At 49.6% G+C, this 23,688-nt stretch overlaps 8 protein-coding genes across 8 annotated transcripts; 5 read left to right on the forward strand and 3 right to left on the reverse strand.

Moving 5' to 3' along the window:
* Positions 1 to 2,883: 2,883 nt before the first annotated feature.
* V865_006351 (uncharacterized protein) lies at positions 2,884 to 4,100 on the forward strand (the record flags this gene model as incomplete). The annotated part of the gene is made up of 2 exons (XM_066230110.1): positions 2,884 to 3,546; positions 3,876 to 4,100. The coding sequence occupies 2 exons, from the start codon at positions 2,884 to 2,886 to the stop codon at positions 4,098 to 4,100; spliced, it is 888 nt and encodes a 295-aa protein (XP_066086207.1).
* A 612-nt stretch (positions 4,101 to 4,712) lies between these two features.
* On the forward strand, positions 4,713 to 5,478 carry V865_006352 (uncharacterized protein; the record flags this gene model as incomplete). The annotated part of the gene is made up of 2 exons (XM_066230111.1): positions 4,713 to 4,756; positions 4,929 to 5,478. 2 exons carry the CDS (start codon positions 4,713 to 4,715, stop codon positions 5,476 to 5,478), a joined length of 594 nt encoding a protein of 197 aa, XP_066086208.1.
* Positions 5,479 to 9,240: 3,762 nt separating this feature from the next.
* Positions 9,241 to 11,536, reverse strand: V865_006353 (uncharacterized protein; the record flags this gene model as incomplete). The annotated part of the gene is made up of 7 exons (XM_066230112.1): positions 9,241 to 9,787; positions 9,844 to 9,923; positions 9,977 to 10,847; positions 10,919 to 10,998; positions 11,054 to 11,171; positions 11,230 to 11,335; positions 11,392 to 11,536. The coding sequence occupies 7 exons, from the start codon at positions 11,534 to 11,536 to the stop codon at positions 9,241 to 9,243; spliced, it is 1,947 nt and encodes a 648-aa protein (XP_066086209.1).
* A 928-nt stretch (positions 11,537 to 12,464) lies between these two features.
* V865_006354 (uncharacterized protein) lies at positions 12,465 to 15,163 on the forward strand (the record flags this gene model as incomplete). The annotated part of the gene is made up of 2 exons (XM_066230113.1): positions 12,465 to 12,620; positions 12,674 to 15,163. 2 exons carry the CDS (start codon positions 12,465 to 12,467, stop codon positions 15,161 to 15,163), a joined length of 2,646 nt encoding a protein of 881 aa, XP_066086210.1.
* A 635-nt stretch (positions 15,164 to 15,798) lies between these two features.
* V865_006355 (uncharacterized protein) lies at positions 15,799 to 17,801 on the forward strand (the record flags this gene model as incomplete). The annotated part of the gene is made up of 8 exons (XM_066230114.1): positions 15,799 to 16,018; positions 16,071 to 16,230; positions 16,286 to 16,388; positions 16,440 to 16,652; positions 16,716 to 16,958; positions 17,014 to 17,329; positions 17,381 to 17,633; positions 17,687 to 17,801. 8 exons carry the CDS (start codon positions 15,799 to 15,801, stop codon positions 17,799 to 17,801), a joined length of 1,623 nt encoding a protein of 540 aa, XP_066086211.1.
* A 562-nt stretch (positions 17,802 to 18,363) lies between these two features.
* V865_006356 (glyceraldehyde-3-phosphate dehydrogenase, type I) lies at positions 18,364 to 19,973 on the reverse strand (the record flags this gene model as incomplete). Its single annotated transcript, XM_066230115.1, has 7 exons — positions 18,364 to 18,404; positions 18,454 to 18,777; positions 18,841 to 18,933; positions 19,002 to 19,137; positions 19,201 to 19,673; positions 19,736 to 19,785; positions 19,915 to 19,973. 7 exons carry the CDS (start codon positions 19,971 to 19,973, stop codon positions 18,364 to 18,366), a joined length of 1,176 nt encoding a protein of 391 aa, XP_066086212.1.
* A 626-nt stretch (positions 19,974 to 20,599) lies between these two features.
* Positions 20,600 to 21,032, forward strand: V865_006357 (uncharacterized protein; the record flags this gene model as incomplete). The annotated part of the gene is made up of 2 exons (XM_066230116.1): positions 20,600 to 20,696; positions 20,755 to 21,032. The coding sequence occupies 2 exons, from the start codon at positions 20,600 to 20,602 to the stop codon at positions 21,030 to 21,032; spliced, it is 375 nt and encodes a 124-aa protein (XP_066086213.1).
* Positions 21,033 to 21,153: 121 nt separating this feature from the next.
* Positions 21,154 to 22,770, reverse strand: V865_006358 (uncharacterized protein; the record flags this gene model as incomplete). The annotated part of the gene is made up of 5 exons (XM_066230117.1): positions 21,154 to 21,258; positions 21,335 to 21,506; positions 21,571 to 21,710; positions 21,774 to 22,318; positions 22,377 to 22,770. The coding sequence occupies 5 exons, from the start codon at positions 22,768 to 22,770 to the stop codon at positions 21,154 to 21,156; spliced, it is 1,356 nt and encodes a 451-aa protein (XP_066086214.1).
* Positions 22,771 to 23,688: the final 918 nt, after the last annotated feature.

The raw sequence follows: 23,688 nt of genomic DNA on the forward strand, positions 1-23,688 counted from the left end.
CCAGAAAGAAGTTGGGAAGTTGGTTTTCAGAGTTTTTGTTCGTATTGATCTGATCGTGAGCAGAGTTAATTTCCAAGAGCTTGACAATAGGATCTTTGCCTTCGGGAGAAGGGTTAGACCACATTGTAGGGAACAACCTGGCTAGTGGTGTACGACCAGTGGGAGAGTATCTCTCTTTCAATTCATCGAACAACCCTTTCGGATCAGGTGTGATGATTGATCTAAATCTTGGTGACAAGGAGTTCAGGACAGTGGAATTGAGGGATCGAAGCAGAAGACCAGCTGTTTGGACAACCTTTTTACGCTCATCAAGTTCAGCCCCGGTAAGTTCCACCTTCGGCCCAGGTCTAAGAGTGAATATGATATGTTCATCCAGATTCTTATACATCAAAGCGGAAGTGATTGAGTTTTCCCATTCGGTATAGTTTGATGATCCCTCCAAGAGAACCAGGTTGAGTTTGTCCATCGATTCCGTTGACCAGATGAGATGTCTGAGGTGCATATCGTGTAGCTATGTATGGGATTATCTGAGGTGTAAAGAAAGAAGAGCAATCAAGAAAAGTATGTATCTAATGAATGTCTGCACACTGAATATGACCGGAGAGAGTATCCCAGTGCACAATGCACCCTCTCCCTTCTAGTTGACCAGGGGTTGTCATGGCAACGTATGATGTATCAAAGCCCAACTCAACTAGGGGCCGGTTGTATTGACTTGTGGACGCTTTCATATGTAATGATTTGTATGATGAGTGACATTCGACTCATCATACATCACTCACCAGATAGGTCTGGCTGACAGACGGTTGTATGAGACTTTGCCATCTACACTTCTTCCTTTTCAAATTATCTATCCCCAGACATAAGTCGCATCTGTCAAAACCCCCTGAAGCGGCAACTTATGGACCCTGTTGAATGATCACCCATCATGGACGAAACATGCGACATAACACCATATAGCGGAATACTGTTGGAAGGGTCAAAAAACTATGCTGCTTGGTCGCTCTCAGTCAAAACTAATCTTGTTCTCAAAGGTCTCAAGATCAACCCTCCTTCCAAACCGTCCCCAAACTGATTGTTCCAGGGCCGTTGGCCAGCTGCCTGTGCCATCATCATCCAATCACTGAGTCCCACAATCCTGTACAACCTGTCCGTACCTCACTGGACTTCCTCGATAATCCTGATCCAAGGGTCTGTGGAATCAAATCAAAGAGTCCTACTGTCCTACCTTTGGCACGGTCTTGGTCAACTCATGCATCAGGTGTGGAACAACGAGCTGCAGAAGGAGAAGACTGTATGGAGAAGTTGCTTCAAGTCCAACGTGCATATATGGTGTTGAAGGGAGCTGGTAAATGGAAAGAAGATACTATGTTAGCTTGTGCTATGATATTGTCGTTGCCTCCATCTTGGGACGCATTCAAGGAGACACTTTGGTTAAGAGAAGATCTTAGCTCAGCCATGGTGGAAGGTGCTGTACGAGCAGAGTCAATAAGAAGTGTTCTCATCAGAGATAGGATTGGAATAGGCTTCTAGTATCACGGGGAAACTGTTAGGATGTGAGCCAAGTCCGCGGTGAGTGTTGCTCATTGTCCTTCAGGAGCCAGAGACACATATTGGTGATTTCCTCAACAACCTGGACGGAAGGGCACTTGCCAATGGTACAGCTGGATTCGTATCAAAATTTCGCTTCTTGGGGTACCCCTCGTTTCAACAAAAAACTCGTGTCTGAAAATGCGCTTTTTTTAACCGTCGCAGTTATCCAGAAACCGTTTATACGGTTAGAATCGCATCAAAATTTCGTTAAGAATGAGCATACATGTCACTTTTACCATTCGGTGTGCGATGCGATCGATATTGATGCGGTATGGTCGCGGTGGTAAATTAGCGATGCGATATGGCTAATGGCGATGCGATATTGGTCGTATGATGCGATAACGATGCGATAACGATGTCATAACGATGCGATATGGTGAACTACGATGCGATATTGGTGGTATGATGAGATTGGTTAAATTAAGCGATGCGATATTTGTCGTATGCACCATACTGGCGACGATATGGCTAATGGCGTCGATATTGGTCGTATGATGCGATAGCGATGCGATAACGATGCGATAGCGATGTCATAACGATGCGATATGGTGAACTACGATGCGATATTGGTGCGTATGATGCGATGCGATCGATAGCGATGTCATAACGATGCGATATGGTGAACTACGATGCGATATTGGTGCATGGTGCGATAAAAGCGATCGCGATATGGCTAATACGAACGCGATCAATGGTGTCGTCCATATTGCATCGTCGAGACAGGTCGATGTCTATATAAGCAGGGTCAATTTAGGGGTCAGAGGACATCCCCTCACCACCCACCGAACGCCCATACACGATTAAATGTAAGTTGACGTCATATCGTACCGTACGCTGATTCTGAACCGATAGGAACGCTAAAACCGGTACGCGATCCAACCCCATCGATCTGACAGTGAGTCGCAACGTCCTGTTCAAGCCAAAGCGGAAGACCAGACCGGCACCGGCACCGGCACCCCCGCACAGAAAGGTGCTCCGCATGGAGGAATTGAAGAAGAAGATGGACCCGATGGTTCTGACGAAGCTGGGACGGGGATATAGAGCAAAATAATATATAGTCTAATGATGCATATGAGCGTTGCGGTGGGGCGGCACATGCCGTGCCCATCGGGTCTGGCAGAGCCGTGCATGATGGAGGGTTGTGTCGAAAGCTTACCGGTAGGTTGTCTTAGGTACCGTATCACATCACAAACCGTAACGCCCCAATCGAATAGGTATAGACATCGGGTGATACAAACCGTGAGTTTCCCATCATGTGATCCACCGTCACTCACGATCATCCCTTAGGCAGCCATGTCTGGTGTCCCATCCGTCATCCAAGCGACCACACTGGCCCACGTCCAAACATACTACTGTACCCACACCAGGTCGAACCGATCAAATATCGAGGCAACTGTGAAACGGCTACTTGGTGACTCGGCTGACCAGCCGCTGCGTCGACTGCCCGAGCATGGTGACTTGGCCATCCCCCGCCCTGTCAGATCCGGTGGTCCCAAGTTCTGGGTGGTCAGGCTCTCGGGTCAGCTATCGCAGGGAGATCAGGATACCATACTCGAAGCCGCCCGAAAGAGTGAGAGCGCTGGGTGTCAAGCTTTCATCAAAGGTACCGAGCGTACGGCTGGACTCAGTCCTCATCATCTTGGTGTCTTCTTCCGTGCCTCCGAGATCCATACACCGTGGGTCACCAATGACACATTACAACCACATTCAAACAAACGGGTTGCAGCAGCGAGAAGGCGATGTATGCTGGGACTATGCTTGGCGATAGATGCCGTGGTCAAGGAGAAAGTCCAAAGTGGGCTGGATCGGGTGGATCGAAAGACTCGTCGGGCACATAAAGCCAGCTGCGACCGTTTCAAGTCTGCCGTCAACCAAGGAAAGCTGGATCTCCGTGGATTGTCCCCTTCCGACTTTCAAGATGTCCAGGTTGACCATGTAGCCGATTTCTTCCGCTTGGTGAGCTGGCTACCTCGCTGCCATCACTCAAGGTCAATCAGAGAAGCTGCACATGGACAACCATGATGACCGTAGTCTATACACCACACTCCGTCTTGGGTCGGAGAACCTGGACTGGGATCACACCGATGGTAGGGGTGATCTCTTGCTCCCCACGTTAGGACTAGCTTTACCCGTCTTTCCAGGTGATGTTGTGTTCTTCCAGCCAGGGCTCCTGCCTCATCGGGTGGTGGCTCTCAAGCCCGAAGATGCCAAGAAACGAGTGGTGATTACCATGTTCACCTGCGAACCTACCACTGACTACTTGGACATGCAATCACCCTACCCAGAGCTCCAGCGGTCCTGGGCCAAGGTCAGGGCAGGACACTTGTCCCAGATGTAACAAGACCTACAAGGATCTACTCGATCACATCAAGAAGAAACACGGTGAGGACAGGTTCACTGCGGAGGAGATGGCAGATACTGGCTTATGGGTCTGCTCCTGTGGAAAGGTGGCAGCTAGTGAGAGAGGATTATCCTACCACCGTAATCGATATCACAGTCATCAGGTGTAAGCCATAAAGCCATGTAGTTATGTACCAACATTAATGAGCACCCAATGAGGTGCGACTATGAGTGCTGTGAACACCCAGTGAGGGTTTCTATAGGGGTCAGACTCAGTGAGGGTTTTTATAGGGGTCAGATGCATCTGTACGTACGGTGCTGTGTACACCCAGTGAGGGTTTCTATAGGGGTCAGACTCAGTGAGGGTTTTTATAGGGGTCAGGTGCGACTGTACGTACGGTGCTGTGTACACCCAGTGAGGGTTTCTATAGGGGTCAGACTCAGTGAGGGTTTTTATAGGGGTCAGGTGCGACTATGATGCGTGCTGTACACCCAGTGAGGGTTTCTATAGGGGTCAGATGCATCTGTACGTACGGTGCTGTGTACACCCAGTGAGGGTTTCTATAGGGGTCAGATGCATCTGTACGTATGGTGCTGTGTACACCCAGTGAGGGTTCCTATAGGGGTCAGACGCGTCTGCTTGTGCAATCTGATGTTATATGGGGGTCAGACGCGTCTCGTCAATACGTACATACAACAATACTTGGTGCACTTGGTAGGGACTTCTTTGATCTGACTCCATTTAGACATGTCCGTCGCATTCATATCACGTAACAAATACCATGCCCAGAGGAAAGACGACCAACCCTTCAGGTAGATGCAATAGGTGTGCTGGGGTCCTTTATGTCGATCTGGTGGAGCACTTCAAGAAGAGACACAAGGGAGATCGATTCACCAAGGATGATATCTCAGACCGAGAGGTGGTGGTGCATGTGGGGGAGACTGGTGTTGAATGCGAGTGGGCTCAACAAACATCAGCTACGGTTCAACTGTCCCAGTTACTCTCCAGCTCAAAGGGCCGCTCGATATCTCAGCAATCCATTGACACCTGCCCCTTCGACAGCATCTCTTTACTCTCCAGCTCAAAGGGCCGCTCGGTATCTCAGCAACTCATTGACACCTGCCCCTTCCATGGCATCTCTCCTTGAAGCATCCCCTTGGAGATCGACTCTAAAGACCCCCAGGGCTTTCAGCAGTCCGCTCAGCTCGGCACACTCTGCATCTGGCCATGTCCCACCAGCTGGGTCGACATCATCTCCTCTGAGTTCAGTCTTGGGAACGCCCAGTCTGAGTCCTGCAAGTACACGTCGATCATCTCAGTCTCTGTCACCGATTGGTGTGTCCGTCAATGGCTTGCAGATCAGCAGCTCACCACTCACTCCGACCCGAAGGTCCTCATCCAGAGTCACCAATCCCGCACTCTATGTATACGATGATGAGGATGATGGCGTATTCAGCTTTGGTCAGGGGCGGAAGGGTATGAAGAGGATGGGTTTGGTAAAGGGATGGAAGAAGACGAAAGGAGGAGGAGGAAGAGATCGAGGATGAGGCTTATTGGGAGAAAGCGGAGATTGAGGATGCAGCCCAGGATGGGGACGACGAACCATGGTCTGATGGAGAGAATGAAGAGGAACGATCAGTGATGAGTGACGATGGATCATATCAATGGGAGCCAGAAGAAGATGAATCGGACCAAGGGGATGGATATAGATCCGAAGAGTCTGATGGACCGGATGGTCAAGGGATAATGGAAGATAGTGCGGGCAGGGATGACCGTGGTGAGGACATAGGCGATGACCTTTGGGACTTACTGGGAGGATGAGGATGGAGAGGAGCAGGGAGCATACTTGCTAGCAGGGAAGACGAAGCCACGGGAGAACGAGAGAGTGTGGATGTACGGGACAGAGGCTGGAGCCCTCCAGTGCTAGAAGATGTGGGGGTGGAATGGCTCGAGTCGTTTGTGCCAGAGTTACCTTTCATGGGAGGATTCAAGAAGCTGGTGGAACATCAGGAGGAGGGGAACGACTGGTTGGAGGAGTTGGAAAGGAAACCAACCGATGTGGACCGATGGGAACTGTCAATCTCACCAGAGGAATACTTGAACAGGTTTGGAAGCTTCGCTGGCGATGTCCAGATCGTCAACGGGCACCGACAAGGAGGCTTGAAACCTCCCCACGGTCCAGACTTCAAGCAGTACATGTATCTGGCTGAAGCCACCCACCAGTTATGGGTCCATGCTCGACATAGAGGCGTTTTCATCGAAGAAGCCGACAAGTACCAGCGATTCACGAGGTCGATTCCGTGAGCAAGCCAGTCTGGGCAGAGCTCATCTGCCCACCAGCGTCTTTGTGCACTGTCTCATCGCGGGATGCACTGTGATTAGGCTCAAGGCATCACGGTCAGAAGATGCCCATCACAGATCGATTCCTCAGCTGGAACCAGCTCAGGTGGATCACAAGTATCTCAATACAACAAATGGGACATCGGTGTCAACGGATCTCACATCTGGCTGTTTGCTTGACCACAGGCAGACATAATGGCTTCCGTCACTATCGGACCATGCTGCCAGGGTCGATGGACTATGAATAGGTCAGCATCAAAGCCACCCACAAGCGGCGCAAGTTCAAGCTGAAAATCTACCCAAGGATCGTCCATGTCATCAAGTCGTTCGACTCTCACCTGCAAGGGAGCATTCCCAAGACCATGTATGGGGTTAGGAATCAAGTCGAGAAGGCGTCAAGGATGATACACAACCTTTCCAGCAAGGACGACAGAGCTCTGGGAGGATTCCGGATAGAGGTCAGCGTGGAGGCACCCGACTTGAAAGAAGCCCGCCGTCGGGTGGAAGGCACTCCATTCCTTGATCCTTCCTACTGGCTGGGTCAAGGGGAAGGTCCGCATTGCAAACATCACCTGGACGCCAAGCTGGTCACCCGAGAGGCTTTCCTCAGTAATGCGAACTGGGTGTACGAGCAAGCTCAGACCAGAAGGGTGTTTCAAGGCGCCGCATCGGATGCACCCACTCGGCAGCAAAGACAGATCCTTGTGGACGTCTTGAATGCTCTCGGCTGGAATTCAGATCATGGCTCGCCCACCAAATCACTGTCAATTGATGCCTGGTGGATGGGTGGTGATGAAGTAGTTCCGACCTGCTTCAGCTTGCTGTCCAACAAGTATCAAACCGATGAGCAGTTGGATGGTCTGTTCGGGTTGGTCAAACGCATCATGCCCAGTGGTCGATTCCCCTGTCAGAGAGCCGATGGACCTGGTCATAGGATATCATAGCTCATCCTTTCAGGATCGCCTGCGGTAAGACGGGATGCCGCCATAAGCTGAATGGGGTGAAGATGCTCAGGTGGTTGACGAATTGGTCTCGCCAGGTATTGGGGATATCAGACTTGGGTATGTGAGCAGGGGCCATAGGAGGTGTGGCGAGGTATGCAAGATGAGGATAGGACAGGACGGGTGGTGAGTCACTTGATCTATGCATGGTAGCGATAAGCTGACTTGTGCTTTGTGTCAGGCAGACCGTCAAACAAGTGAGCCGTATGCTCAGTAAGGGTTTCTATAGGGTCAACCTCTGTGATAGTAGGGTCAGAGATTTGATCCGGCTTGGGGTCAGACCGTCTGGTGAGTGAAAATAATTTCTCATTTGTCACATATCGCAGCTATGCACCATCTGACTTCATATCCTGGTTCAGCAGCCGATTCTGTATTGGGAATGTCTTAAACAACTTGAAGAATGCATGCATGGGCGATATGAAAAAAGTTTTTCACCAAGTCGGTTTGATCCGGCTTGGGGTCAGACCGTCTGGTGAGTGAAAATAATTTCTCATTTGTCACACATCACAGCTTTGCACCATCTGACTTCATATCCTGGTTCAGCAGCCGATTCTGTGGGAATGTCTTAAACAACTTGAAGAATGCATGCATGGCGATATGAAAAGTTTTTCACCAAGTCGGTTTGATCCGGCAGGGGTCAGACCGAGCTGTGAGTGAAAATAATTTCTCATTTGTCACACACCGATACTACCATCCTGCAAATGGTATTTCCTGGCTCACACACTCCTCCTCTACCAGGTGATATATGTCATGAAGCATGCATGCACGCTTGGCCGATGTTATCTTTTTTTTCAGACCCAAATCTGATCCCGGCTTGGGGGGTCGCTCCCGTGCCGACCCAAAATATTTCCTCAATCATGCTACACATCCGTGGACACCTCAGATCAATTTTCCCGGCATCCCAGACATCTCCTCTACCATCTGGGATGATAATATGCATGCATGAAAATCGGCCAAAAATCCGCCCCCCTCATAGAATCGGTATGTAACCCCCTAACACACATCACTCCTATGCATGATCCGACTTGATATTCTGATTCAGCAGCTGATTCTGTATTGGGAATGTCCCTTGCAACTCGAAGAATCCTTGCATGGCCGATACTGGAATTTATTTTCACCCGGTCCTTCCAGGTGGCACCTTTGGGGGTCAGACACCCGGGTGAGTGAAAATAATTTCTCATTCATCACACATCCATCCTACCGTCTTCCAACTGGTATATTCTGGCTCACACTCTCTCCCCCTACCAGGTGCTATGCTTTGTGATGCATGCATCCATCCATGGCCGGTACTAGAAATTATTTTCAGAGGTGAAATCCTTTGGGGGTCGGACCCGTGCCATCCCAAAATATTTTCTCAATCATCCCACAGCACCGGAGTCCTCAGATCAATTTTCCCAGCATCCTAGGCGTCTCCTCTACCATCTGGGATGATAATATGCATGCATGAAAATCGACCCAAGATCGGCCCCCCTCATCAGATGGGCATGTAACCCCCTAACCCCCCCCCTAAGCGAAATACCGGCGAAACTCGAGACACTGAAGACGGATATACGAAAAAAGCTGAAACGTCTGGCCGGCGACAACGAAACCCTCAAGGCCAAGGTCGAAATGATCGGACCAGATATCGACGACCAGATCGACGAGATCGTTGAGGCGGTAAAGGCGGAAATAGGCGAATAGAAAACGAAATAGGGGCGCAACCCCCAACAAAAAAAAGCGAAAGAGGCGAATACTAAAAACGACAAAAAAAGAACCAAAAGGCTCAACCCTTTTAGAATCCGTCGCGTCCCCGTCACTTGCCGCCGGCGTAACATACGAAATGGATATGCACAACAACTAACCATGGGAATCTAAAAAGCCCTCCATAGATGCATAGAGCTCGTCCATACCTTCCTCCCAGTATGCTTACTGTCGCGATACATGCCAAACTGAGCCATCCCCGGAAGTGGGAACCACCCCTGTAACCCCCTAACCCCCGAATATTCCGCCGAGGTTGTCTGCTCCGAAGATGGTCTGCGGATCGCTGTGGCCTGTCATCGATAAGAAAGGCCATTGCACAGTTGTATTCGTGGTGAGATCCGATATAGCGACATAAGGAGCGGGGCTGACTGCGTTAGATTCTGGTCCACGGGTGGCAAACAGATCCTGAAGCCTAGTTATGGGATCCGAAGCCGACAGCAGGTCATGACGGTCTTGGTAAACAGGTGATCCGGATCCAGGTTGAGCTAAGCTGGCGACATCAGCCAATTTTTGTGGAGTGTTCGCCTGAATGACAGATTGTTGGTTTGTCGAGCTGGGGGAATCGAGTTGGATTGTTCTTGATATTGGCGCGGCAGGTGGAACTTCCAACAGGGTGTCTTCCGGAGATTCCGCTAACCCATTATCTGTGGTGCCTTCAGGATCGACCATTCCCGTTGCCCCGATGCGTGATCGTCTCGAGAGGAAAACCTCATATCGCCAGAATGACTCGGTCCAATCGAACTCCTTGTCGGCGTTGGTCAAACAATGCACTTTCCTGAACGGTACCTCAGCAAAGGCAAACGATCCCAGATTATGTCGCTGGAGACTCACTGCAATACTGCCAGAATATCTTCATTCGTCAGATCCTCGAGATAGCCCATTTGAACCATACGATTGATGGCCTCGGGATACTGCAGCCAAATAAGTGGTTGAGCTCACTTGATTTGCGCGATGAAGGACTCACGATCAAGTTCACCAGAGGACAAACTGTGGAGGCTGCCCTCATCACGTGCAACAGGGGCTTTATGGCTGAGACAATCCTTATTCTCGATAACCCTTGAGAGTCTATCGACTCCATAGGTAAGTGAAGTGGTTGGAAGAGGAATATCTCGATGGCGTTGTAGGCGTGCATTGCTATCTGGGGATCGAGAGATACCTCGTGGTCGATGGCGTCACCCAGGATCTGACTTAGTTCCATCGCGTTTGATATCAACTTCTGACGCTCCTTGTTCTGATCGGTCTCTGTGTCTGAAGTGAGCTGAGCAACCATCAATCGGAGGAGGGAGGTGTGCCGTATGCAATTGTTGCGCACTACGTGCAATGACACCAATGCTGGTCGTCTATCATGGTAGATGTGATACAAAGCCCGAGAATACCCAAGGTCAGGCGTCAGAGAATCAAGCAGTCGGTTTGCCTTGGCTTGGGCTTCTCGACTCATCTCGACCACGGATCCATGGGTCAGTAGTCGCCGTCGGATCCGCGAATAGGCTTGTGCGAGATGTTGCCTAGCAGCCATAGCTCTGATCAGGTGTCCCGCAAGATCCACTGGTTCCATTTGAGGCAAATTACCAGGGAGTATAGTAGACTGAGGTCGAGGCACCAACTGTTCGGTTACCACCTGTCTATGAAGGAGAAAGGGCCGATCGTCGCATGGAAGCTGGATAGTGAATGCGTCTTCATGTATGTTGGAACCTCCAAATACTCCGCCGTCCAAAGTAGCGTCCACGTACCAGACAGACCACGCCAGCCTTCTCAGGCTCTCTTTACTGAGCAAGGGCTTGGGTGTCTGTCGAGGCCATTCGTCGAGCTCGTGTAGACGTAGGAACGTCATCATCCTGTGGTATTGCACCAATTCAGTACTTGACAAGTGCTTTGTTCCCTTTTCCCAGAAAGTTCTTTCACTGACCTCACTGCCATTCCGGCCATCACCATACCCCTTTGATAACGTCCGTTAAGAAAGTCGTATGTCTGGCACAGAACGACCTCCTGGATTCCGATTTGGTCATTTGAGTGAACACCAGAAGATAGCTAGTCGGCTCACCATCAACTCGACCGCCCCAAATTCGTCTAGAACCTTTGGTATTAACCGCTCTCCCACATCCATTACCGTCCTATCTGCCAGTTCCAGCTGCAAAGGATCTTTACGCCGGCCCCCAAATCTGATGATCGCTGTCAGCGGAATGCATCTGGTGGGAAAGAATAGATAGCTCTGCTCACCGGACCGCATGAGCAGCCATCAACAAGCTCAAATCCTCCGGTGCACAATTTCGATCCTTCAATTCCCAATAATCCGCCTCGTGGACGAATGATAGGTATCCAAAGTCTTCAAACAATCGAGCTTAGCGATTTGGAGCAGCACTCGACCAGATGGGTACTCACGATGAACTGTCCTGAAATACAACTTGATAAGATCGTTCAGTTCACTAGCACTGTTTCCTACCAATGTCATAGATGAGCTAGGTGTCGCCTCTGGAAGGTCACTAGGAGGGTCGGGCTGACCACCTAAGACCAAATCTGGGCCCATAGTACTCTGTAGCAACGAGTCTTGATGATTTTCGACATGTAACGGCAAGCCTGCCAATTGTTCTGTGAGGATTTCGGAAGTTTCGCTCTGAACGATGGGGTTTGTTGTACGACTACAGTCTTCTCCTCGGTTAATACATTGCTTACATGATGGACCATTGCTTGAAGTTTCGCATCGTGTCTATGCAATCGCTCATCGGTGGTTGTCTTGATACATGCGGGAAGCCAACTCACCTTACGTTGTCTACAACCATCACAACTGACCTGCACTCGAGGATTGCGATGTCTCCTAGGCATCAGGTCATTGTTTGGCCACTGGCACGACAGTGAGCGATCTCTACATCGTGAGCATATAGGATGTATCTCATCGCATTTGATCTGTGTTCAAATATCAGTATCTGGTCTAGGGGGCAAATCGTTTGGATTGGGGTATGTGAGCCTCCCCCATGGTGACCCACTTACTCTGCTGTACCGACACTTGAGGCAGCCATGTTTACTTCTTTTCCCTGGCGTGATCTGGATTGGGGATGCGGATGGCATAGTCTACGACGGCGATATTCAGAACGACTTGCGACCCATCGAGCGAGGGAGTGGTTGACAGACTGAATGAATGTGCTGTGCTCAGATGGAGCGAATAGGCTAGATCGCGACATGCATCTCCTCAGGGTTCGACGTTGAGATGATTTAGTCCTGTGACTTCGGGTTGGAATTCTAGGCTAAGATCTCCGGAGACCCTTCCGGCCTGATTACCCGGCTAGTCAAGAGAGTTCATTTGAGCGCGATACCCTCTAACGATAAAGCGGTAGAATATCAACTATCAATGAATCCGAGTTCTGCTTGTTTTCTTGCATGCAGGCGTTGATACATCTCTTCCTGTTATAGCGAGTGATCAGTACGACTACATCTGACACAATTGCTACAACACCAAAATGACCATCGCACTCACAGCAGAAATCGATAGCGTCACTTTTGAGCAATACCCAAGCCCACTAGGCATCGGCATTGCTTCTCCTAGAATTTCATGGAAGTATGCTTCAGGCGTGAAAGATTGGTATCAGACAGAGTATGAGATCGAGATGAGAGAGGTGAGTAGCTGTCACGCGTAGCATTGCTTCCACTCATAATCTTTCCATCCAAGCTCGACAAAGGCACCTCGCAAACATACAGTGTCGCATCGGAAAGCTCAGTATTGGTCCCCTGGCCGGCTCCTCCTCTCAAGAGTAGACAACGAATGCAGCTTAGTATCAGGGCTAGATCGAGGAATGGTGTATGGACCAATTCGCTGACAACGGAGGTCGAGGCCGGTCTTCTTCATGAATCCGATTGGTCAAGTTCATTCGTCTCCTCATCCTTCACACAGCCTCTGGGCATAGCCAAACGACCCTATCGTCTTCGTCAATCTTTCACCGTCCAGCTATCCAAGTCTCACAAGGCTCGACTGTATATCACTGCTTTGGGAGTCTACGAGTCGTACATCAATGGGATCAGAATAGGTCAGGATGTGCTTAGTCCTGGGTGGACGAGCTATTCTGCTCGACTTCCCTATCAAACATACGATGTGACTTCTCTCCTTCGCGAGGGCACCAATGTGTTGAGCGCATGGGTGGGAGAAGGTTGGTATTCAGGACTTTTAGGCTACCAGGGAGGATCACGAAACATCTTCGGGAATAGGACTGGACTACTTGCTCAATTAGAAATCGATGGGGAACCTGTTGAAGGAGACTGGGAATGGTCGTTTGGTGCTATTATATCCGCGGGGATCTATGAAGGAGAAACGTACGACACCAACCTTCCAGACGCATCTGAACACTCGCAAGGGGAATGGCATAAGGTAGATATTTTGCCGACGCCCACGTCCAAGCTCTTCAGCTCCCAGAGTCCACCAATCCGTATCATTCAATCTGTCAAGCCTGTCAGAATCATTACCAGTCCTTCTAGAAAAATCTTCATGGATTTCGGTCAGAACCTTGCCGGTGTCGTTCGACTGGTTTCCAATCCTCCATCGAACTCCGGATCTCAGCTCATTATTCGCCATGCCGAAGTGCTTGAACATGGTGAACTCGGAACCAGACCTTTGCGATTTGCAACAGCGACCGACAAGATCGTTCTCAGCGACAAGGATATCTCTGGTTACCATCCGAGATTTACGTTCCACGGATTCCGATATGCTGAGATCACGGGATGGCCAGCCATCAGTCTCAAGGATGTCGAGGCGGTCGTATTCCAATCTTCCATGCACCGCTCTGGTACATTCACGTGCTCTCATGCGCTGATCAACCGTTTACACGAAAATGCCGTATGGTCAACCATGGCCAATACAATCGGTATCCCCAGTGACTGTCCTCAAAGGGACGAGCGGTTGGGCTGGACCGGAGACGTATGCGTGTACTCCCCTACGATGTCGTATCTGTTCGACGCCTCTGGCTTCCTTTCTGAATGGCTGCAAGATCTCTGGCACGATCAACGCAAGCTGAAAGGTGTGGTGCCAATCTTCGTGCCCGATACGGGGACCGACGTATCCACTCCCGAAGCTATATGGGGGGATGCTGCAGTCCTTGTCCCCCATGATGTCTATCTATCAAGTGGGGACTTGGCTGTGCTTGAACGACAATTCGAATCTATCAAGATGTGGCTGGACGAAGGAATCGAAAGAAATCCTTCGACAGGTCTTTGGAGTCGTGATCGTGACCAGCTGGGTGATTGGCTTGCTCCTAGAGCTCCACCGGAAACTCCAAATATGGGCCCTACCGACAATCTTCTGGTCGCGGATGCCTGGCTCATATATTCAACTCGAACAGCTAGCAAAATTTCTCGTGCGATTGGGCGAATAGAAGATGCTACTAGATACGAAACTCAAGCCAAAGAGCTGACGGAGGAGTTCTATAACGAGTATGTCACAACAGCCGGTCGCTTAGTTAGCGAGACTCAGACAGCTTTGTGTTTACTTCTGTGCTACGAGATCTTCCCTCCTCAATGCAAGGGCAGTCTCGACTATCGATCTCTTTTCGCCGAACGCCTAGGTCATCTAGTGATGAAAGCTAATTGGCTTATTGACACCGGTTTCGCTGGAACTCCAATTGTCCTCCCCACTTTGGCTGAAAACGGTCATCTGTCACACGCATACCGAATGCTTCAGGCCACCGAATGTCCTTCTTGGCTCTCGCCGGTCCTTTTGGGTGCAACCACCATTTGGGAACGGTGGGATAGTATGTTGGCCGACGGGAGTATCAATCCTGGGGAGATGACGAGCTTCAACCATTACGCGCTGGGAAGTGTTGCAAGCTTCATGCATGCGTACATCGGTGGGCTCAGCCTTCTTTCGCCTGGCTGGAAAACTTTTTCGATACACCCGCGACCAGGAGGAACAATCACATCTGCCAAAACCAGTCATCAAAGTCCTTATGGCAAGATTGCTGTAGAATGGGAGATACGAGATGGAGTCTTCCAGATGACTGTAGAGGTCCCGCCGAACTGTACGGCAACGGTGACTGTACCTGGATCTCAGCAGCGAGAGGTGATTGGAAGTGGAGTACGTCACTATTCCGCTCAGTACAGTCTGCCGTCATTCCCTCCTCCCCCGTATATACCTCACTTTGCGCCCGTTAGACCCAACGAGTGGGCAGCATGATATGTTTTATGGTCATTTGTTCATATGTTAAGTACATGTATACTATTGTATTTCATCTATGAAGCTGGCATATCGCTGCAGAGATTTGTATCTATGCGCGGCCCAATGGTGTTGCCACGTTGCATCGATCGTATCTATAGTGTTAGTATTCCTGAGCCTGAAGTGCAGTCACGATCTGTGTCAACAAAGAAGAGCAAGTTCGGTGCAGCGACCCGTTCCTGGTGTCAAAGTTTGGTAATTCGATTCTGCGATATTACGGTACGCACCATTCAAGGGCCGCGACACACTTCGCTGCGCTGATCCTCACCCAAGACCCCTTAGGGCGTGATTGTGCGGAGCCAACAGGCTAAGCTCGTCACTCAACATAACCGGGTGGGAACGGGGACTAGGCTAATATCTCCGCCTGGACCCCGTGTGACCCCGTTGGCAACAATGATACCCCGCAAAGCTCCTTTTCACCTCGATGATGATCTGCTTTTCGGATCTGCATTGGACCTCCTAATTATTCATCCGCAAGGTATAAAAGTCAAGCAACAAAAGGTCAATTCGTCACCGCCTTCTCGTTCCTCCATGGTGCAAGCTACACTTAGTCTCCTCCCCACTGACGTACACCAGTAATCGAACAGATCTTCGCCATGTCCCTCTCTCCTTACGACGAGAAACCCGATATTCTCCACGAGGATCTACCAGCCGCTGAGGCCGGCCATAAAGACCCTAGAGATGATGCTTATAGCAAAGGTCAGCTTGCTACAGGCTACGAGACCCTAACAATCCCGCAAACGATCCGCAAGTTCAAATGGGCATTCGCGATCTGCTTTATGGCGACGTTTGCGGGTGCTACTGATGGTTATCAAAGTAAGCATTCTATATCTTCGTGCGGCATCGCGATGAGCTGACACCCAAGAAGTCGGTATCAACGGTAATATCATCGCAAACCCGGGTTTTGTCAAGCAATTTGCGACCGTGACAGATAGCAAAGGAGAACCCGCATTGTCAGCCCCGGTTCTTTCTGCGATTGGTACGATCCAGTCCGTAGGTCAAATCGTAGGTATGACTTCGGTGCCCTTGTGAGTCTATGGTCGCCGGTGTTTCACTTTGCCAAGCTAACAGATGTTCATGCAGCCTTGCCTCAAGATATGGCAGAAAGCCTGCAATGTTCCTGCTGTGGGTAGTCCTGGCAGCGTCAGTCATCTGCGAATCTACTGCTAAAAAGTGGCAAGTTTGGGTAAGCAAAATCGATCCCGAACGATGCTTCTTGCTGAGATAGTTGGTATAGTTCGTTGCCAAGCTCTTGTCTGGTATCGGGGTGGGCAGTCTGCAGTTCATCACTCCCACCTACGTATCCGAGGTTGCCCCAACTAGGATCAGGGGTTTCCTCCTGATGATGTACAACTTCTGGTTCTCTGTTGGTGGCTTCTTCGCTCCAGTCGCTTTGCAAATCATGTCCACCTATGCGCCCGAGAATTTTAGGACTCCAATCTATACTCAAGTATGTCATTTCATGACCCTGTCTACTTCGTTGGCTCTCGCTGATCTCGAAAGTTTCACTCAGTGGTCTCAAATCGGACTCATGCTCATCATTTATATCTTCCTTCCCGAGTCCCCAATGTGGTGTGCTTCCCGAGGACTTGAAGAGCGAGCCAAGAATAACATGCGTCGAATCTATCGGGGCGTAGAAGGCTTCGATATTGACGAGCAATACCAATCGCTCGCTCTGACAATCGCTCATGAGAAAGAAGTAGCCGTGGCCACTGGAAAGGAGAAGTGGTATGCCATCTTCCAAGGATCGAACCTGGTAAGTCAGTCTTACCAGTGGACCCCAAGGCAGTGATTGATCTTTCGTCTTGCAGCGTCGAACGTTGGCTAGTACCTGGGCTTTGAGTGCTCAACAGGTCCTCGGTCTCACCCTATTCTACACATATGCCAGCTACTTCTTCAAGACCGCTGGACTTTCCGATCCCTTCGCTGTTACCTGTATCACCAATGGTTTACAACTAGCCATTATTCTCATCGTTGCTGTCGCCGTTGATTACGTTGGACGAAGGAATATCTGTTGCGGTGGTTTAACCACTATGCTTATCGCTGTCACTCTAATTGGTGTCCTTGGTGTCACTCCGAAAAGTAATGCTTCCGATAAGCTTCTGGTGTTCTTCTCTTGTGTCTACAGTGAGCATCAAGTCACCCACCTTTGGTGCTTGAGCTGATCCTCTCGTATAGTCGTCGGTCTCCAATGTTCTGGATCGACAGGGTGGGGATTTGTCGGCGAGCTGTCCTCACAACGACTTCGAGCCTACACAGCAGGATTTGCAGCCGCCATCTCGTGTGTTGGAGGTGTTATCATGAACGTTCTAGTTCCCTATATGCTGAACACCACCGCTTGGAATTGGGGCTTGAAGACCGCGTTCTTCTACACTGGTCTTGGTGCGCCAGCCGCCATTGGCGCTTGGTTCATCATCCCTGAACCTAAAGGGTGAGTGCTGAACAATTCTTGATCGACCCCTTCTTGAGCTCACGTCGCGATAGTCTCACGGCTGCGGAGCTCGATGAGTTGTTTGAGGCGGGAGTCAAGCCCTGGCGATTCCACAAGACGAAAACAGCTTTACAACGACAGATCGAGGGGCAAGAGGCACGAACTTAAACACAGGACGAAAAAAGAAAAGGATATCTATGTATGTAGATATATGATCTGTTCTGTATAAGGAAGATTTAAGGGGCAAGTATCAGTTGGAGTGTTGTTAGGGGGATCTTTCTGCTTGGACTGGGTCAAAACAGGGCGAAATATGTACATTTTATGTTTCATTATGTATTCGATCAGCAATCGCGCATTCATCAATGTCTACTCGTTGCCATCGATCTATGGAAGACACCAAGGCAGTCTTGGTGTCATTTTGAATTGATAAAAGGCTCAACTGATGGGATAAGAAAAAGTCGGCGTATAGAAATACAGATATCGGCCTCGGTGCCAAATACACATTCCCCCTCGAAGTTGCCGCATATTTTCTGCAGGATAAGCTGACGCACTAAATCGTAGCCTCTATCCCCTCACTACCGCTCTGAAAGATCTCCTGGTGATCCTTCGACGGACGACAACAACAAAATACATTCCAAATGATGTTTCTTGTTCGGACACGATGTCCACGTAATCTACAACCTTTCACCGTCTACCAAAAGCTGAATTTGGGTCTACACGTGTGACGCTCTCATTCGTTTCGTTTGGCAATATACGCTACAAGATCGCACACTTTGGATTGAGATCAGCGCGGGTTTCGGCATATCTCCATTCCACTTACTTCGAGACGAGAACCCCCATTCGTTGTCATACCAGGCTACAATCTTGGCCGTTCTTTCATTGAGCATTACCGTGGCGTCGACATCTACAATACTACTCTGCGTCGAAGAGAGGTAATCCGATGAGACTAGCTTTTCGTCTGATACGCCAAGCACGCCTGCCAAAGCTGGACCGTCCGGATGGGGTGTACTCGACTGTATCGGTTTCCTAGCTGCCGCTTCTCTAAATGGTCTGATGAGTTCCTCTTTCGATGAGACGGGTGTGGATAAGGTGACAGTGAGATCGACAAGAGAGACGTTGGTAACGGGTACTCTGACGGAGATGCCTATAGTCGAGGGTCAACAACAACGCTTGAAGTTGAAAGAGGCACCGGTGGGAGTCCACTCACCATGGAATTTCCCTGCTAATTCCGGTAACACCTTGACTACCGCTTGAGCAGCACCTGTAGTCGCGGGGATGATATTACCCATCGCCGAACGTCCTATTGACCGACGTTAGCTGTCGACGAGATGTAACATGAGAGTAAGAGACCAAGACAGAAGGACGCACCTTGCCTGATATCCTTCGTACTGAAACCGTCCAAAACCTTCTGACTAGATGTACTCGCATGGATAGTCGTCATCATTCCTGTCTCCACACCGAAAGCTCTTTGCAATACCAGTGCTACTGGTGCTAGGCAGTTGGTCTGCACGAGGCCAGACGTTAGCAATACATCATACTGTTGGCAGCAGCTTCAGAGATGACTCACCGTGCAAGATGCATTACTCAAGATGTCCTCCACTCCCTCATATACGTGATGGTTCACTCCATACACACAGTTGAGCGTGTCCTTGCTCGGAGCAGAGATCAACACCTTCTTCGCTTTTCCATACTTGATGTGCAACTCCGCTTTCTCCTTGGTGGTGTATTTACCAGTAGATTCCATGATATACTCAGCTTCGGCTAAAGACCAGTCTAGTCTCGTTGTGTCTCGCTCCGAGAAAAGATGGATGAGCCTTCCTCGGAAGGCTAGTGCCGAGGGATTAGGGTTGTTGGGAGTGGGTCGCAGCAACCCGGGATGATCGGGTGGGCAAATGGATAACTCAGCACCGAGCTTGAACTTGCCATGGGTGGAATCATGCATTATAGCCGTCATGAGATGTTCTAACGAGTGGGCGGTGTGGTTGACAGCGACGAGAAGCAGGTCATCACGTTCAAGGAGGAGCCGGAAGAGTGCTCGACCTACAGTCAAGGTGGACATACGTGTGAGTTTTGCTCATAGTCGATTTGGGATGAACACGTACCAATACGACCGAATCCATTGATACCAACTCTTGGGAGCGTAGACTGTTCACTGATTGCAATAGGCACTATGCGAGACGTCAGTGGCCTTATTGCTCATTCATTGGAGACTCTATCAACTCACTGTTTGTTTTCGGTAAGGAGTAGAGATAACTATGACTTCCAATTTGCTTTCCTTGACCTCCGCTCTTTCACAGTCCCTGCCTTCTTATACCTCGCGTCCTCATCGATATGGGTCATTTCCAATATCCGTCCGCATTGGCATGCAGTGTGTCTGCGGTGAATACTGCATACACCCCAGTTGCCAAAGTAATGCGACGAGTAAACCCAGTAAAACCGATTGATGGCAGTCAGTTTGTGGGATCTCCACCAACGTGATCAGGGGCACGAGTCTCCACGATTCCAGTGGGGCATCGTTCAGGTTATCCCGAAAATCGGCTTTACAGTAGTGCACTCTATGTATTCGCCAACAGATCTGAACGAGATGTGTCTACATGCTCAAAACATGCATTTTCAGAGGTCTGTTCCTAACCCAAGCATCACGACTGGCAATGGCCAAGATGACGCAGTGTAGTACAGTGTATAACAACACCCACAGCCAAGTCGGGTTTCTACACGCCGAGGTGATCAACTCCTTCAACCGGATCTAACATTCCATCTCCGCTCGTCGTCCTTGTCAGACTAAGGAGTGGGCGTCAGACTAGCTCGGCCAGTGAGGGCGCTTGGGCAGGCATATGATACCACCAAGAGGGGATACATGTATATAAACCATGCATGCATTTGCTTGATACTGCCCTCTTGTTTCGTCTGTCTTGCCGTATCATACCACACAACCAATAACACCTCACCGCGACCCCATAAACGCCATGTCCTCATTCAAACCTGTAATCCAAGGATTCCTTCCCGTCATCGGGCTCGCTTTGGTAGGAAGTGGAACTTATGGTATTCTCAAACCATTGAATAGTGAGGTCTTGCACACACTATCTCTACTCGTGTGTAGCTGACCTGCGTTGATTAATAGTGGCCCACATCTTTGGTATTCTCAACGCTGGTCAACCCGAGGTACTCTTCTACCCGGGTTTAGCGGGTCGAAATCTTGCAGCTGGTATCGCAGTCCTATCCCTTACCTACCAAAAACAGTACAAACCACTCGGCACATTCTTACTCTCCTGGATGGTAGTTGGTTTCGTCGACACATGGATCTGCTTAACCAACCCAAAGGTTGTCAACACTTGGCTGCATGTCATGAACACTGGTATCCTCGCGGTTGTGTCTTCTGGGTTATTGGATTGGTGGTAAAAGGAGGAAGGGTATGGGTGACATAGCGACAAACACCATTTTCCGCATATCACGATATATGTACAACAACCGGAAGTCACTTCGCATCTAATGGTATGTAGCAGTATGAATCACATCGCATCTACCATGCGAGCTTCTTGTTGTCATCGCCCCGTGTATGCTTGTCAGACCAGCCAGCTTGTTCGACGGCGAATGCTACGGCGAGTTTGGAAAATTCGAGCATGTGCTAGTCATCACAATAGATCTTTAGTTCTTCCACTATCCGAGAAAGATGAACCGTGAGACATAGCAAGATAACTCACCTCTAACGAGAAATACCCAGTCTCATCGTCAATGTCCATCCTATCCTTATCTGTATGAATATACCCATCGAAATCTCCTGGGAATCCACCTGCTAAAGGATCACCCTCTGCCGCAAAAGCTGCGGGATATCCACCTTGAGTCCATGACATATAATCCGATCCTGCACCGGCACTGTAGTTCAACATCAGCTAATCTGTCCCTTGGCGAAGAGTGATGATGCGATCAGCGTACTCACCCTAGAGAAGACGTGCTGACAGGGATATCGACGTATTCTTTCGCAAGTTTCACTACCCATTTCGTAAGGTTATCATCCGCGTCGTTCTCAAGTAGGAAGATGTGTGGTGTGGTATTCCGAGCGACGAAAGCAGTCATGTCCTAGGGAAGATCATTAGTCGTTGCCAAAGCGAAAGGTGAAAGATAGTGCGGTCTTAAACTCACAAACTCAATCATAGCTCCTACTCTAGCGTTCAGACCCCTTTTGTACGCGACGATCTCTTGACTACCCAAGAGACCAGCTTCTTCCGCAGCGTACCAGTGGAATTCTACTGGTCCCCTCTGAGGGATATATCCCCTGTTTGCCAAAGCTCTGAACGCCTCTAAGATGCTGGTCGATCCCGACATGTCATCGTCTGCACCGGGGGCAGGAAGAAGAGGGAACAGATAGTTGGCTGAATCTTGGTGCGCCCCGATGATGGTCAAGGGGAGAGAAGCATTGCGAATGGGCGGTTCAAACCTAGCTACGATACTGGGCTGTGGGAATCGATGTGTATGGTATTCCAAGGAGATGAACTCGCCAATGGGAGACTGGGCGATGATGGAAGCAATATGATCATGTAACCATCGAGCGGACTGGACCCCTGTCTCAGCATGATAGTAACGATTGAAGAAAGAGGTAGCTTTCAGCAGGACATCGTGCATGTGAGAGGTACTGAGATCAGAGAAGATGGGACGGATGTATCGCTGGTGGGTCAGTTCAGGTGTGTCTACAGATGAGTTTAGCTGACAATGTAGACGTGTATACATCAATTATCTATAGCTCACTCGCTTTGCCAGCCAACAGTCTGCTCTCCAACTGATCCTGACTTTCCGTGAGATCCATAAACTTCTTCCCCTCTCTCCTAAGACGCAGCTTGTCTCCCTCTGTCATCCAGACACCTTCTCGTGGTCTTTGACCGAATATCCTTAGCAATCTACGCTGGCTCATCATATCCTTCAGTTCCGGTCTGAGAGATAGCAAGGCATCCACCGGATCCTCATGTTGCTCTATGGCAGACAGTATCGAAGGGTGCACCTCATGCTGAGTAGATGCTGAGGAGGATAGCAGATTGTTGAGTGGGAGTTGGGCAGCGTCGGTTGATTCGATCAGCGGGGAGGATGTTACGAGTGTCAGCGCTGGAAGCGCTAAGAGAGCATGATAGGAGGTGAGCTTGACCATGTTGGGCAGTCGAATTTGGCCCTGGGGTGTTCACCTATACACAGAGGGTATTGATTATGGTGACGGATGCATGAAGTAGTGAATGAATGAATGGGTTATGAGGTCGAGCAATCAGTGATCTTCCTAATCCGGAACGATCCCATCACGCCATTTCATCTCCATCTATCTTCCTCCTCCTCTCAATAACGTTGTCCACTTCACGATTCATCCCATTATGATCCAGTCACATCCTCTTCGTCCAGCAAACGCACGTGGCCCGTGGAGGTATGCAAGACAACCATAATGATGCTGTATCACCCTACTTGACGACTAAGTATGATGAAATCGTGTTCAGACTTCGGCAGAATCGTCAGGCTTCGTATATCAATTTGATCCTGGACGTGGACGCTTCTACCTACAGGGGGACTTGGATTTCTTTTCCGCTACGGTACCATAGCAGTATTCGAGCTTTTGAATATCATTCATACATAGGTTGATTGAGGAATCAAGCCCATGGAGCGAAGTGAGCAAAACCAAGTCTCAAAGAACAAACTATTTCCTCTGTCTCATCTCATCTAGGCGACCTTCAACCCCAAAGTTCTCATTGTACGGTATACGGTTCCTGTGCTCTTCATCGACTGATCTGGCATGAAAGCAAGACCTCGGCAGGGGATCATCGGGATGAGGTAGTTGGAAGACGTCAACAGGGCAACTATGAGAGGACCCAAGAGGTTACAAGGGAGTAATTCTTTCGGTAGCCAAGAAAATCGATTTCTATTTTTGGTTCCTCGATATTCCTCAGACGAACATCAGCCAATATGATCTCGATCTCAAGTAACTTCGGGATCATCATGCTCCTCCAACATGTCAAAAGTCCCTTGAAATTCAACAACCAACTACACTCTTGTCTCTGACGGAGGGTTCCAAGTCGCAAAAGTC

The sequence above is a fragment of the Kwoniella europaea genome, chromosome 2, assembly GCF_036810445.1.
Source record: "Kwoniella europaea PYCC6329 chromosome 2, complete sequence".
Classification (NCBI taxonomy): domain Eukaryota; kingdom Fungi; phylum Basidiomycota; class Tremellomycetes; order Tremellales; family Cryptococcaceae; genus Kwoniella; species Kwoniella europaea.